Here is a 15165-nt window from a genome sequence, read left to right as displayed (position 1 = left end):
TTTGCAACAGGAAGCAAGGAGGCCATGCAATAAGAAAGATAATTATATATGGGTGGAAGACAAAGATTGGTTTGAGTTCAACCAGGGTTTCATCAAAGGGCCTAGGAAAATAGAAGTGTTGCTTCCAAGAATTTCAAATAAAATGCCAGGCTCCCTTGCACTAAACTGACTATTTTATCATCTGTAATATATCTTAAAACCAAGCCAAGTACATTTCTTTTGTTGTACTAATTTTGAATTATTACACTACATCCACATATTTGAAATGGTAAGCAAAGGAACCTGTTAATCAACACATGTATTTTTTTTATTTTTAGTTTTTTTATTGTAATCGTATTGCATTGAACTGACTGAAGAAAAAAAATATTGGTGTATGGAGTATCCTGTTTGAAAAAGTTTGAAGAAGTAAGAGCAACTCCCCATCCAAAGCTTACTTTCAGTTTAACAAAGAATGGGGAAAAGTCAGTTTTCTGCCTACTGCAAAGTAAAAGCAAGATAAAATATCTACAAAATTAGGAGAACTCTAAACCTTTATGACTTCATAACCAAAACAGATAACTCTATTGAGGGGTGATCTGTAAAATGTAAGCTTCCCCTTTGCTTTCTGCTCCAATGACAGGGATACAAACTACAATAAAACCAACAGCACCATAAACCACCTAAAATCTAAGCGTAGACATTCCCCTTTAACAACTCATTCATGTGCATTTACTTTATCCCAAAACACATCAAAGAATGATTAGTCTATGAATGAATAGCAGACTTGAGGACAATTACTTTTTTTTTATAAAATGTCATAACCAATTCCATAGGGTTTGGTGGTTTCTCTCAATATCGTTTTCTATTTGACTATATACATTTGTGTAAAAAAAAAAAAAAAAAAAAAAAAAAACACACCATCAAAACATAATATATCCTATTTTTTTGATCTTTCTACATGGAAGTATGGCAGAAAAACAAACACACCTAAAATGCAGGCCATTGGACAGGTCTCTTCCAAATTACTTAAGAACATTTCCTTCTTGTAGAACATTTTAGTTGGCTCATGGATTGTCTCCTCAGGATGAATAAATATTGGTCCAAAGAAATAGGCTGCTCCATCACGAAGCCACATTTTCTCTATCCTGATCAAAAAATGATAGAGTAATATGAAACTGTCAATGCACATAGCTTAGGAGTCACAAAAGAGATACAACATTCACAACACTGAATTGATCTAGGAAAATGGTATTGACATTTACAAGAATCTGGGAAAAAATTCTTGACATGTCTGTGTCATGTGTAACTAGCAAGGCAAAGCTCTGATCCTTGAAACCTTCTAAAAATAAAGGGTAAGAGCTGTGTCATGACAAATAGATAAGAAAAAAACTGTGGTCCCTAAGCCACGTCAGATGTTCTAAAATAGGCAAAAATTCTAATCAGCAAAATTTACCAACACTAATAAAATAAATGTAATTGCAATTTTATTGCATCCATGACATTCTCAAATGAACACTATACCCATTTTTGTTCGAAACCTAATGTTTTGCTTCAAAATTCCAATCATCATTAAAATATTCTTATGTTAAAATTCCTTAACAAGATGATGGAGTTGCCCAGTACAAAAAAAAGACAATTTACTGAGATATAGAAATATGAGTAATTTGTTTTATATTGCAACCCAAAGGTCATATGGAAATACATGGTGTATGTAGAGTATAAGACATATAATAGAAATATATTATAATAGATACAGTATGATTGATATACTGTATATACATTCACAGATGGTTGAAAATTTTTCAAAAGTCCTAATAAATGATGTTCTAACACATTTTCTGGAGCGAAGTCCGCTTCTTCAGGGAAAGTAAGTGAGCTCATTTGCTCATGGTTGGGGACCCCTTCAAGTAACATCAGTGCTCTAAAATGCCTTCCTAAAATAAAAAACGGATTACAAAACATCCCAAAACACTGCGTCTCTGTAAGCCAGATCCTCTGCAAAAATGCCACCACTGTGTATTGGACCATGCAGGTGCTGGTCACAATGGGTTCCAGTACAGGAATTAAAAGTGGACTCTGATACAGCAAATGCATCAAGGAACTCATTGCACTTCAAGTTAATTTTAATTTTATGAAGATAAACGTCAAGATCTTTATGACCCTTAGTTTGCAATATAAAGAGGATTGCTGTGATATGTTTGATTCATACTGAAGTGCTATATGGACAATAGAGGCAAGATCTCTGTAAATTTTACATACTGAGCCAAATACTCAATGTAAGAATTTTTCCAATTGTGAATAAAATATATACCAAACACACTTTTGTTAAAAAAAAAAAACATATATATTTATTATTACTATTAATAATAATAATAATAATAATAATAATATTAATAATAATAATAATAATAGGTATGCTTTTTTTTTAAACATTTCTCTTTCAATAACATTACAGACACAATTGAAGTTCCAATTCATCTTAGGAATATTTGAACAAATCTCTACAAGGGTTAAGAGGCTTACCTGCCCACTCTTGGCCTAACAAGACCATGCGACTTGATAAACACGCAGTCCCCAACTTTCAACCACATGTCATTGTAACGAAGCTGCTCATAGTAATGGCAACCAGGTTCCCCATTAGGCATTTCAACTGGAACATCTTCTTTTTCCTGAGCAAACAAAACAATATTCATATGAGGCTGTATTTGGCACGGAAGCTTGTGGCCCGTCCTGGATGCAGGTAATACCACCCCAACCCCCCCCCAATTCAGAACTGGAAATTTTTTTTAAATTACCCCAGGACAACAAATAAAAATGAAACGTGTCAACCCTCCCCCACTCTACAGAAGAAAGGTATTTTTCTTGCTGTGTGCATTTAGGAAAAATCCTGTCCCTTTCTGTTCTGGTGACCAGGTCCGAAGTAAATCTCACAAATATGGAAGAAGGTAGCAGTAAAAACCTAATAGAGGTTTGAATGGTTCACAAATACACACATGAAAAAAAGTCTGATATTTTCGTATTTTTTATAAAATGTGTTTAATAAAAAACACTAACACTTAACACACTGTACAAACAGCTCCGGTATAAGAAACAAACCTTCTCCAAGCAGATAGCATTGTCCTCCTCCTTAATTTCCTCTGTGCTCTCAGCTGGTGGCTCTTCTTCTTCTTTATTTTTTAGTGCAAACACAGAAGCCACTCGCACCACAGGCAGAGGCAAATCTCGGGGCTTAAACCGGACTGAACTGATGGGCATGGTCCATAGCTTAATCTTTTTGAAGGATTTGGTTTTGGCGGAATATCGTGACTCGCACACGTACACATCCTCATCTCTGAAGTTTTCAGGACACAGTTTAAAATATTCCTGCGATAAGATTAGCAAAAGATAAATAAAAACATTAAAAGTCCTGGGAAAACTATGCAGCAAGCCAACACTCCTGCTCTAAATACTTGTTCAGGGTCAGTGACCCAGAAAGAACCAAAGCCAGAATATCCAGAAGGAACTAGCATTGTTAGAATGGAATGCCAGCCTACAGGTTTCTCTCATCTTCAGTGCGCTTATCATCATAAAATACATTTACACAAGGTAAGCAAAATTTTCCTTACCTTTACAAACATGACAACACATTTGCCAAGAATTTTATTCACAGGGACTTTGTTGTAGTAGTCGCTCTTGAAGACCTCCTTCTCTAAAAATTTCCGAGTGGCGAGATGAAATGTTTCCTTGGGCCGATAAAACCAGCAGCCATACAACCATTTCTCACCTGCAATATAATGCCATGGTTCCAATCAGTTTTTAACATATTCAGAATTAGATCAATCCAGTTGACAAATGAGTACAACTCTCAAGCACAAACAAAAAATCATCTTTACAACACGCCTAATAAAATTTCATGTCATTACATTGTGGTGTGTAAGAAATCTACAAAAAAAAAAAAAAAACAACACACCAAAACACTAAACTTTAATTATGATGTAAACTAAATCATTAAAGCCCAACTCCAGGAATATGTAAAAATCTCCCTTGCAATGGGACTGCTGGTATTGATGACTTCAGTACTTTAGAATGCTAAACCGTGGGGTAAAAATGCCACTGGGACTGGTCTAGCAGCGTGAAGGACCTAGTAAGTAAATGCCCTAGACCTAAACGAGCCATTAACCCTTGCAGTGCAGGTGTGGCCCTATTGCAAGTGATAATTTTAAGGTTTTCTGTAGTTCAGCTTTGTGCCATACTAGTGGTACCCTGTCTCTTTGTAAATGACAGAAGAGATGGGAACTCTTTAAAAACGTACAATACTTTTGCAATGGTTACCTAACAAGCTGCCTTTGCCAGTGTATAGCCACTTCCACATCTGAAGTCTAATTATTTAAAATGTTACATTGATAAGCAGTCAGAAAGAAGGGAAAATACTGCGCTAATAAAAAAACAAAATTAATCTAATCTAAATACCTAAAAGCAGCGATTAGTCTGGTGTGATACACAACCACAAAGCATATAGAACAAAATTTTACAACCGCGCTCTCCCATATACCAAACCCCAGTGGAACTCAACTATCATCTAATAAGACTAACGAAAACTAATAAAAACAAAAATATGTGTAAACACAACTAGTGTATACACAATATAGACAATTAAGGTCCAGCGCATACACAATATAAACAAATATACTCAAATAGATAAATAAATAAAAAAGAGATTCATTGAAATAAGCATAAATAAATTCATACAGTTAATAAAAAGTCATGTGATAGCGTCAATACGTCGAGACCACGACGTGTTGACGCTATCGCATGACTTTTGGGCGCTCGTTTTGCCGGCCGGCATTTAACGCTGTTTGACTTTTTCTGTTTGTGAGTATGTTTTTATGGATTTAATAAAAGATTTTATTTACGGATTTACGCTATGGGAGTTTCTATCTATATTTTATGAATGATCCCATCGTGTGGAAAGATGAGATGCTGTCCTGGTGTGATGATCCTCTGAGATTCCTTATTATACATGCCTGTTTTTTTTTTGGGGGATTTGGTAAGCACGCATTCTTACTATCAATCAGCACAGTGGTGGTGAAGGAAGTTTATGCTCTACACTGAGTCTACACTGAGTCTATTTGGAGAAATATTTCCATCTGACGGACTGTGGCACTTACTTTTTTATTTATTTTGTGTACGTTTATTGGGCACGTGTGTCTGTATCTCTAAAGAAATTGCTGTTTGCACATTTTTTATTCCGAGGACTTTATAAATTATTTGGATGCATGTAATTGTTCACATACTTAGTTTATTATGCTTTCAATTAATTTTTATTAACTGTATGAATTTATTTATGCTCATTTCAATTAATCTCTTATTTATTTATCTGTTTGAGTATATTTGTTTATATTGTGTATGCACTGGACCTTAATTGTCTATATTGTGTATACACTAGTTGTGTTTACACATATTTTTGTTTTTATTCGTTTTTGTTAGTCTTATTAGATGATAGTTGAGTTCCACTGGGGTTTGGTATATGGGAGAGCGCGGTTGTAAAATGTTGTTCTATATAGATAAGCAGTGCCTGGGGTGTGGTTTATTTCTGCCTCTACTATAAGCTTATCCTTTAAGACAGGGGTCTCAAACTGGCGGCCCTCCAGCTGCTGCAAAACTACAAGTCCCATGAGGCATTGCAAGGCTGACAGCTACAAGCATGACTCCGCCAGGCAGAGGCATGATGGGACTTGTAGTTTTGCAACAGCTGGAGGGCCGTCAGTTTGAGACCCCTGCATTAAGACTAAATGTTTATATTCCTGCATAAGCCCATCTGTGACTGATGCTCTTTAACCACTTGCCATCCGGGCCAATTCTGACACTTCGCTCCTACATGTAAAAATCATCTTTTTTCTGGCAAATTACTTAGACTCCCCATATATATATATATATATATATATATATATATATATATATACATATACATATATATATACATATACATATATATATACCGTATATACTCGAGTATAGGCCGACCCGAATATAAGCCGAGGCCCCCAATTTACCCCCAAAAAAACTGGCAAACTTATTGACTCGTGTATAAGCCGAGGGTAAGACATGCCTGTCCATCCCTGTGTGTGTGTCCGTCCATCCCTGTGTGTCCGTCCATCCCTGTGTGTCCGTCCATCCCTGTGTGTCCGTCCATCCATCCCTGTGTGTGTGTGTCTCCATCCATCCATCCATCCCTGTGTGTGTGTGTATCCGTGTGTGTGTGTGTGTGTGTGTGTGTGTGTGTGTGTGTGTGTGTGTGTGTGTGTGTGTGTGTGTGTGTGTGTGTGTGTGTGTGTGTGTGTGTGTCCAGCCTACCTGTGTCCTGAGCCTTTGTCCCGAGCCTCCGTCCCGTGCCGAGCCTCCTTGCCTCCGTGCCTCGCCGCCGTGCCTCGCCGCCGTGCCTCGCCGCCGTGCCTCGCCGCCATGCCTTGCCTCCGGTCCCGTCCCGTCCCGTGCCGTGCCGTCCTGTGCCTTGCCTCCGTCCCGTGCCCTCTTCGTTCGTCGGCGGCCATTGTAAAATTCAAAAGCTGCGCCGCCGCCTTCGCCTGTGATAGGCGGAACACTGAATTTCCCAGCAGCCTGTGTTCCGCCTATCACAGACGTCGTATCATCCTCGTCCGTAGTACGAGGATGATACGAAGTCCGTGATAGGCGGAACACAGGCTGCTGGGAAATTCAGTGTTCCGCCTATCACAGGCGAAGGGGGAGCCGGAGGCGCGGCTTTTGAATCAGAATGGCCGCTGTCTGTCTGCTCGACACGCTGATCGAGCGGGCAGACAGCGATGACTCGAGTATAAGCCGAGGGGGGCACTTTCAGCCTCAAAAAAGAGGCTGAAAATCTCGGCTTATACTCGAGTATATACGGTATATATATATATATACATATACATACATACATACACACATATACACACACACACACACACATATTTATAAGAGGCTCTATGGAATAAAATGATGGGAGTTGCAACTTTTTTATGTCACACTGCATTTGCGCAGTTACATAAAGACACCAGTCCATCCAGTTCAACCCGAGTGTCTACAATTGTCCCTATCCCTGTACATTGCACACTCACATCGGTCCTTTCCCTAATACCGCAGTAGTATTTCAAATGCAATTTCTTGGAAAAAAAATGCACTTTAATTACTTTTATTGCACACAAACGCAATATAATAAATTTTCTCTATTTTACTACTATGTTCTCTACGTTATACCGAATAGATAGCCAACATGTCATGCTTTAAAACAGTGTCTGTCTATGGAATGGCGTCAAACTATGGTGCTTATTCTCCATAGGCAAGACTTGGAAGGCCTTTTCAGGTTGCCAGTTTAGAGATACACAGGATGTCTGGTGCTAGAATTATTGCTCTCACTCTCACGTTCGTGGCAATACATCACATGTGTGGTGAGATCACCGTTTACATATGTGTGCGGGAGTAATGTATGCGTTTGCATTTGCGCGGAAGAACAAGGGTGCTTTAAAAAAATATATATGTATTTTATACAAAACCTTTTTTTTTTTATTATTAACTTTATTGCTATCACAAGGGATGAACAACATCCCTTGTGACATCATGGGCCATGACAGGTCCTCTTTATGGAAAGATCTGGTCTCCAATGCAGCGGATGAGCTGCTTTCCTGGCCGCTAATGGCCATGTAAACAGAGGTGGAACTGGAAAAGATGACATACTCATTGCTTCCGGTGTCCTAGAGAGAGGGGAACAATGTCAGTTCCTCTCTCTCTCTGTTCTGTGCAGTTGTCCCTTTACCAGGCTCCGCGATCAGATGGCAGATCCCAGGAAGGTCAGTGGCGGTAGGTGAGAACCCATCCACTAACTGCAGAAGTGATCAAGTGGATATTCAGCCACTCTAATGACTTCTGCTGGAAAGATAATGGCTGGGTGAAAATTTTCATACCAGGATGATGCTCGCAGTTGCAAGCATCATCCCAGGATAACCACTGCAACCCGAAGACATCTATGGACGTCCTCCCGGCAGCAAGCGGTTAAAAGAGAAGTGTGGAATTTGCAAAATAAATTAAATTAAAAACAAAATCATACTCCTCTAGATGTCTGCAGTACCGAACCCAGCTGCAGGTGTCCACAGCTGCCTCTAAGACGAGGAACTCAGCAAGCAAACACTGCTGATCACCCAGCTCTTGGTCCTCAGCCTGCAAAGAGCTGGTGACTGTCAGTCGCCGACTCTCTTCTCTACCTTTCCAGCATTTACCTGAGTGCTGGGCTGTGAAGGGGGCAAGAGAGGATGGCTCAGGCTCTTGGCGGCTCGCTGAGAGGCTGAGCCAGCTGCCAGTCCAGGCTTTTTTTTTTTTTTGCCCTAGTGACCCACAGGAGAAGTCTAACTAAAAAAGGCAAACTTCTCCTTCCAGAGATTAATAACCAATGCAAGAACTCACCAGCATTGTCCTCCCAAAGGCGCTCTATGCAAACAATATGTGGCTGAAGGTTGGGCTCAGCAGGCTCCACATACACATAGTCTCCCACACGATACATGCTGTTCTTAAAGCTGCAGTCCTGGCTGTAAGTGCGTTGTAATCCAGATTGGCCAGAAACTCCTCCAGGATCTTCAGTTTTTTCAGCTTCTGATTTAAGAGGCATTTAAAAAAAAAAAAAAAAAAAAAAAGAAAGACAAAAAGGAAGAAAAAAAAAAAAGAAGAGGTCAACATCTTATAAACATCTTACACAAGGGCAATAACTTGAGCTCTACATACTTATCTCTGCAAACAAAGTGCAAAAATATAAATAGAAAAAAAAAGCTTTTACATTTCATGTTGGCATGTAGCTTGACCAGTAGCAACTGTAACTACATATGAATATCCATAACATGCTTACAAAAGCTTGTACATTGTCAGCTGTCCTAGGCAGATTTTATACAGGCAGGTATACGCAATAAATAAAGTGTTCTCTTTAAGAGCAGAAAGTGTAATAATTTATTCACCTTGCACCAAAACAAGGTGCCAGAGAAAGGAAGGGCAGTTTTTATGTTTATAGTGGATCCAGATACAGAGAGATTGCCCTACCAAAGTGTTAAAAGTAGCAAAAAAATTTTTTTAGAGACTGAGGATGACAAGAGCAAATCTGGAAGGTAATAAAGGTGAATACAGCTCGATACAAATTAAGCCAGGAGACTTTGCAGTTCACCAGGTTTCATGAAGCCGACTTGCATAGTACAACCAAAACTGGGGAAGGTCTAACCCTGAAGACTGGGCAATATAGAGGGTGCATTTAGAAAATCTGGGGTGTTTATTTAACCAGATAAATGTATTGATTTTCTTTTTTGATAGGTAAAGCTTTGAACAGGTATAACAACTTTGTAAGTAAATTCACTTTTATGGTTGTCACCCTAGCTTAAAATGATAATGAATAGGATTTCCATAACTTAACTATATTACAAATTTTAGATTAAGTGGGGATATAATTGTGTTTAAATAGAGTGTGGATTGAAGGCGTTAAAGTTATCCCTAAGTAAGAAATAGATCTATCAGATCATATAGAGGGGAATGATGTCCAGAGTTGTCCCGATGGACCCTACCCGATGTCTTTTAGGAGATTTGTCTGAGGAAGAGCTGCACGGTTTACAGAAAACCCTATATTTTTTTTTTATGCAGAAAAAAAAAGCTGTCTCTGAAAAGGAAAGAGGTAGATGCTCCCACTATAATTCTGGATAGATCTCATAAACAAGGCCTTACCCTTGTATAAAATGACATATCCCTCTAGAGGTTGTCCAGAGTAGATGTCAACAATGTCCATGGCTTTAGAGGAGTGATATATTTAATGTGTATTAACACCTAATAGCTGATTGTATTATGAGTGAACTCTCATGTCACATGCTATGAAGGACCTTGAACTCTGAACGTATTCGAGTCCATACCCATGCAGGATTGTTTATATGCCGATTGCTGCTACCACGTACATGTGATTACTTATATCTCTGCTTGTCATCAGTCTATGCTCTTTATCTGTTCCTTTCTTTTTTTCTTCATTGGAAGTAAAAGGTGCAATACCTGTTCTGGGTACAATATCAGTTGAGGACGCCGATTCAGAAATGGTATTTAATACATTGTACTGTGAACTTTTTATACTATATAAAAAGGACTGTGTATATTCTGCCTTTTCTTGTATAAGAAAATACAAGAAAAAAATGATTAATATATATGTAATTATATATAATAAGAAAAACATAACAAAATGTTATTAAACATTACCCTAAAAAAAAAAAAAAAAAAAAAAAAAAAAGGCCACATAGCCTCATGCAATGGTGCTCATCATGACATTCCACAAATGGGCAAAAAAAAAGAGAAAATTAAGACCGCTATATTTCTGAAGAAAGGTACTCATCTTGCATTACATATTACTGACAAACATGGCAACACTGTAAGAAAAGGTCATTACAGGGACGTTCCCTAAAGTATTTTGTGGATAGCAGCAAGCTATACAGCCTTTTAACTTCCAGTCCTTTCAGTAAAACTGCTGCAAATTCCTTCAAAGATCAGACGTCTAGCTGAAACTAGTCTTAAAAAATGGGACGTATACCTTATTCTCATTCTGAGAAAGCACATATATGTTGCTTTTGTAGGCTCAGTACCATTATTTTGTCTCTCCCAATAAAATCAATCCTGTTTTTTTGATCAGCCACAAAAAAGCCCCCCTCCAGTTAAGAACCTGTGTCTGTTCCTACTGGGTAGATTCATCTCCTAGGTTTGTCCTGTTGAACACTGCTCCTAAGACAGAGAGAAATAGGAAATGGACCTTTTCAGATTTGTCACCAGAACTCTCTAGGATGGGAATTCCTTTCACTTTTGTTTTAATTCCTGCTGCACTTCCAGGACAGGAAGCAAGAGGAAATATCCCCAATTAAAACACATTGATTTGCTTGTAACTGTTGCCTGAAAACGAGCTCCAAAATGATTCAAGTTTTCTATGTCACCAATTAACCACTTTCAGACCGGACCATTTTGCTGGTAAATGACCAGAGGTCTTTTTACACTTTGGCACTGCGCTGCTTTAACTGGTAATTGCGCGGTCATGCAATGTTGTACCCAAACAAAATTTGCGTCCTTTTCTTCCCACAAATAGAGCTTTCTTTTGATGGTATTTGATTGCCTCTGCGATTTTTATTTTTTGCGATATAAACGTAAAAAGACCGCAAATTTTGAAAAAAAATGATATTTTCTACTTTTTGTTATTAGAAAAATCCAATAAACTCAATTTTAGTCATACATTTAGGCCAAAATGTATTCAGCCACATGTCTTTGGTAAAAAAAAAGTCAATAATTGTATATTTATTGGTTTGCGCAAAAGTTGTCACATCTACAAACTAAGGTACGTTTTCTGGAATTTACGCAGCTTTTAGTTTACGACTGTCTATCTCATTTCTTGAGGTGCTAAAATGACAGGGCAGTACAAAACCCCCCCAAATGACCCCATTTTGGAAAGTAGACCCCCTAAGGAAATTGATAAGAGGCATGTTGAGCCCATTGAATATTTTATTTTTTTGCCTCAAGCGATTGAATAATGACAAAAAAAAAATTTTTTTTTTTTTTTTACACAAAGTTGTCACTAAATGATATATTGCTCACACATGCTATGGGCGTATGTGAAATGACACCCCAAAATAAATTCTGCTGCTTCTCCTGAGTACGGGGATACCACATATGTGGGACTTTTTGGGAGCCTAGCCGCGTACAGGGCCCCGAAATCCAAGCACCGCCTTCAGGCTTTCTAAGGGCGTAAATTTTTGATTTCACGCCTCACTACCTATTACAGTTTTGAAGGCCATAAAATGCCAAGATGGCACAAAACCCCCACAAATGACCCCATTTTAGAAAGTAGACACCCCAAGCTATTTGCTGAGAGGCATGTTGAGTCCATGGAATATTTTATATTTTGCCACAAGTTGCGGGAAAATTACAAACTTTTTTTTTTTTTTTTTTTTTTTCACAAAGTTGTCACTAAATGATATATTGCTCATGCATGCCATGGGCATATGTGAAATGACACCCCAAAATAAATTCTGCTGCTTCTCCTGAGTACGGGGATACCACATATGTGGGACTTTTTGGGAGCCTAGCCGCGTACGGGGCCCCGAAAACCAAGCACCGCCTTCAGGCTTTCTAAGGGCGTAAATTTTTGATTTCACGCCTCACTACCTATTACAGTTTTGAAGGCCATAAAATGCCAAGATGGCACAAAACCCCCACAAATGACCCCATTTTAGAAAGTAGACACCCCAAGCTATTTGCTGAGAGGCATGTTGAGTCCATGGAATATTTTATATTTTGCCACAAGTTGCGGGAAAATTACAAACTTTTTTTTTTTTTTTTTTTTTTTCACAAAGTTGTCACTAAATGATATATTGCTCATGCATGCCATGGGCATATGTGAAATGACACCCCAAAATAAATTCTGCTGCTTCTCCTGAGTACGGGGATACCACATATGTGGGACTTTTTGGGAGCCTAGCCGCGTACGGGGCCCCGAAAACCAAGCACCGCCTTCAGGCTTTCTAAGGGCGTAATTTTTTGAGTTCACTTCTCACTACCTATTACAGTTTTGAAGGCCATAAAATGCCAAGATGGCACAAAACCCCCACAAATGACCCCATTTTAGAAAGTAGACACCCCAAGCTATTTGCTGAGAGGCATGTTGAGTCCATGGAATATTTTATATTTTGCCACAAGTTGCGGGAAAATTACAAACTTTTTTTTTTTTTCACAAAGTTGTCACTAAATGATATATTGCTCACGCATGCCATGGGCATATGTGAAATGACACCCCAAAATAAATTCTGCTGCTTCTCCTGAGTACGGGGATACCACATATGTGGGACTTTTTGGGAGCCTAGCCGCGTACGGGGCCCCAAAAACCAAGCACCGCCTTCAGGCTTTCTAAGGGCGTTACAGTTTTGAAGGCCATAAAATGCCAAGATGGCACAAACCCCCCCCCCCAAATGACCCCATTTTAGAAAGTAGACACCCCTAAATTTAGGGGTACACTAGTGAGACTAGGTAATAAATGGCGGGTGCCCTGAAACTATAAAAAAATAACTAACCAACCAGCGTCACCTGTAACAGTTATATGGTGATCACTGGTGAAAGGGTTAACTAGGGGGCAATCAGGGGGCTTTATGCGGTAGTATATGGGGGTCCCTGGCGCTATAAAAAGCTGCGGCGAACCTAAATACCTACCTGCCTAACTAGCGTCACCTGTGACACTAATACAGCGATCAGAAAAACGATCGCTTATTAGGCTGGGTTCACACTGGAGCGATGCGGGAACGCCACGAATGCGCGGCGGGTTCCCGCATCGCATGCCTCCCGGCGGCAGTTCACACTGCCCTATGCGAACTGCTGGGAGTGTCAGTGAAATGTTAATGACACCCCCAGATCAGTTCGCATATCGCAGTGCGATCTGCAAACTTGGATCGCATGGTGTGAACACCCATGCGATCCGATTCTGCTGCGGACCAAAAAAAGGGTCCCGTGCGAGTTTGCGGCGGGTGCGGCGGGTGCGACACGAATTCAGCCATACTATCTGTATAGCTGAACTCGAATCGCACAGAGATCGGATGTGATTTGCACTGCAGTGCGGTGCGAATCACATCCGTTCTCATAAACCGCTGCAATGTGAACCCAGCCTTAGTGACACTGGCGACGGGGGGTGATCACGGGGTTAAACCTTTATTGGGGGGGTTAGGGGGGTACCTTAGAACTAAAGGGGGCTAACCCTAACTGCCCTAACAGTTATTAGTCACAAATGACACCTGCCGGGTGATCAGGGGGTTAAACCTTTATTAGGTAATAAATGGCGGGTGCCCTGAAACTATAAAAAAATAACTAACCAACCAGCGTCACCTGTAACAGTTATATGGTGATCACTGGTGAAAGGGTTAACTAGGGGGCAATCAGGGGGCTTTATGCGGTAGTATATGGGGGTCCCTAGCGCTATAAAAAGCTGCGGCGAACCTAAATACCTACCTGCCTAACTAGCGTCACCTGTGACACTAATACGGCGATCAGAAAAATGATCGCTTATTAGGCTGGGTTCACACTGGAGCGATGCGGAAACGCCGCGAATCCGCGGCGGGTTCCCGCATCGCATGCCTCCCGGCGGCAGTTCACACTGCCCTATGCGAACTGCTGGGAGTGTCAGTGAAATGTTACTGACACCCCCAGATCAGTTCGCATATCGCAGTGCGATCTGCAAACTCGGATCGCATGGTGTGAACACCCATGCGATCCGATTCTGCTGCGGGCCAAAAAAAGGGTCCCGTGCGAATTTGCGGCGGGTGCGGCGGGTGTGGCGGGTGCGGCGGGTGCGGCGAATGGCTGAACTCGAATCGCACAGAGATCGGATGTGATTTGCACTGCAGTGCGGTGCGAATCACATTCGTTCTCATAAACCGCTGCAATGTGAACCCAGCCTTAGTGACACTGGCGACGGGGGGTGATCACGGGGTTAAACCTTTATTGGGGGGGTTAGGGGGGTACATTAGAACTAAAGGGGGCTAACCCTAACTGCCCTAACAGTTATTACAGTCACAAATGACACCAATGCAAAAAAAAAAAAAAAAAAAAAAAAAATGACATTGGTGTCACTGTGACTGGGGGGCAGGGGTAATTGGGGGGGTGATCGGGGGGTAAAGGGGGGGTGTGAGTGTGCCTGGCATGTTCTACTGTGTGTGGGATGTGTTGGTGCAACTCACTGATCCGCTCTCCTCCGTGTCGGAACGAAAAATACCGACACGGAGGAGAGAATACATCACTTCCTCTCCTGTGTTTACATTACAGGAGAGGAAGTGATGTCACCGGGGATTTCCATTCGTCGGGAGCGATCGCGAGGGGGTGGCCATGAATGAATGGCCGTCCCCTCGTCCGGGATCGCTCCCGAACGAAAACCGACCGCCGCAGGCACCGGGCGGGGGCCCGATCGGGCCCCCGACCCGCGGGAGGCAAAGCACGTACATGTACGTGCTTATGCCTGCCCGTGCCATTCTGATGACGTACATCGGCGTGAGGCGGTCGGCAAGTGGTTAAAGTCCACTCTGAGCATAATGGTGTGCTGGTAATAGTTGTATCTATAGACTAATGGATGAAAACACCAACTGTTGAAGGTCACTGCTGAACCATCTCATCTGTCAGGTCTATAAC

General features: G+C 40.7%; 1 protein-coding gene across 13 annotated transcripts in view; it reads right to left on the bottom strand.

Moving 5' to 3' along the window:
• The window catches only part of PBRM1 (polybromo 1), a 156545-nt gene that overhangs the window by 41852 nt on the left and 99528 nt on the right, over positions 1 to 15165 (bottom strand). For 8 of the 13 annotated variants that reach the window (XM_077452205.1, XM_077452210.1, XM_077452209.1 and 5 more), the window contains exons 18-22: positions 8413 to 8598; positions 3585 to 3742; positions 3076 to 3342; positions 2503 to 2648; positions 967 to 1124 (exon numbers count right to left, since the gene is read on the bottom strand). In XM_077452205.1, coding sequence (XP_077308331.1) covers positions 967 to 1124; positions 2503 to 2648; positions 3076 to 3342; positions 3585 to 3742; positions 8413 to 8598 — 915 coding nt within the window. The remainder of the gene's footprint in view (positions 1 to 966; positions 1125 to 2502; positions 2649 to 3075; positions 3343 to 3584; positions 3743 to 8412; positions 8599 to 15165) is intronic. The other 5 variants (XM_077452218.1, XM_077452208.1, XM_077452213.1 and 2 more) reach the window with 1 other exon arrangement.

This window comes from Lithobates pipiens, unplaced genomic scaffold (genome assembly GCF_037356315.1).
Source record: "Lithobates pipiens isolate NorthernLeopardFrog02 unplaced genomic scaffold, aLitPip1_a1.2 Scaffold_23, whole genome shotgun sequence".
Taxonomy (NCBI): Eukaryota; Metazoa; Chordata; class Amphibia; order Anura; family Ranidae; genus Lithobates; species Lithobates pipiens.
Note: the sequence above shows the minus strand (reverse complement) of the source record. Positions and strands in the feature narration are given on the sequence as shown.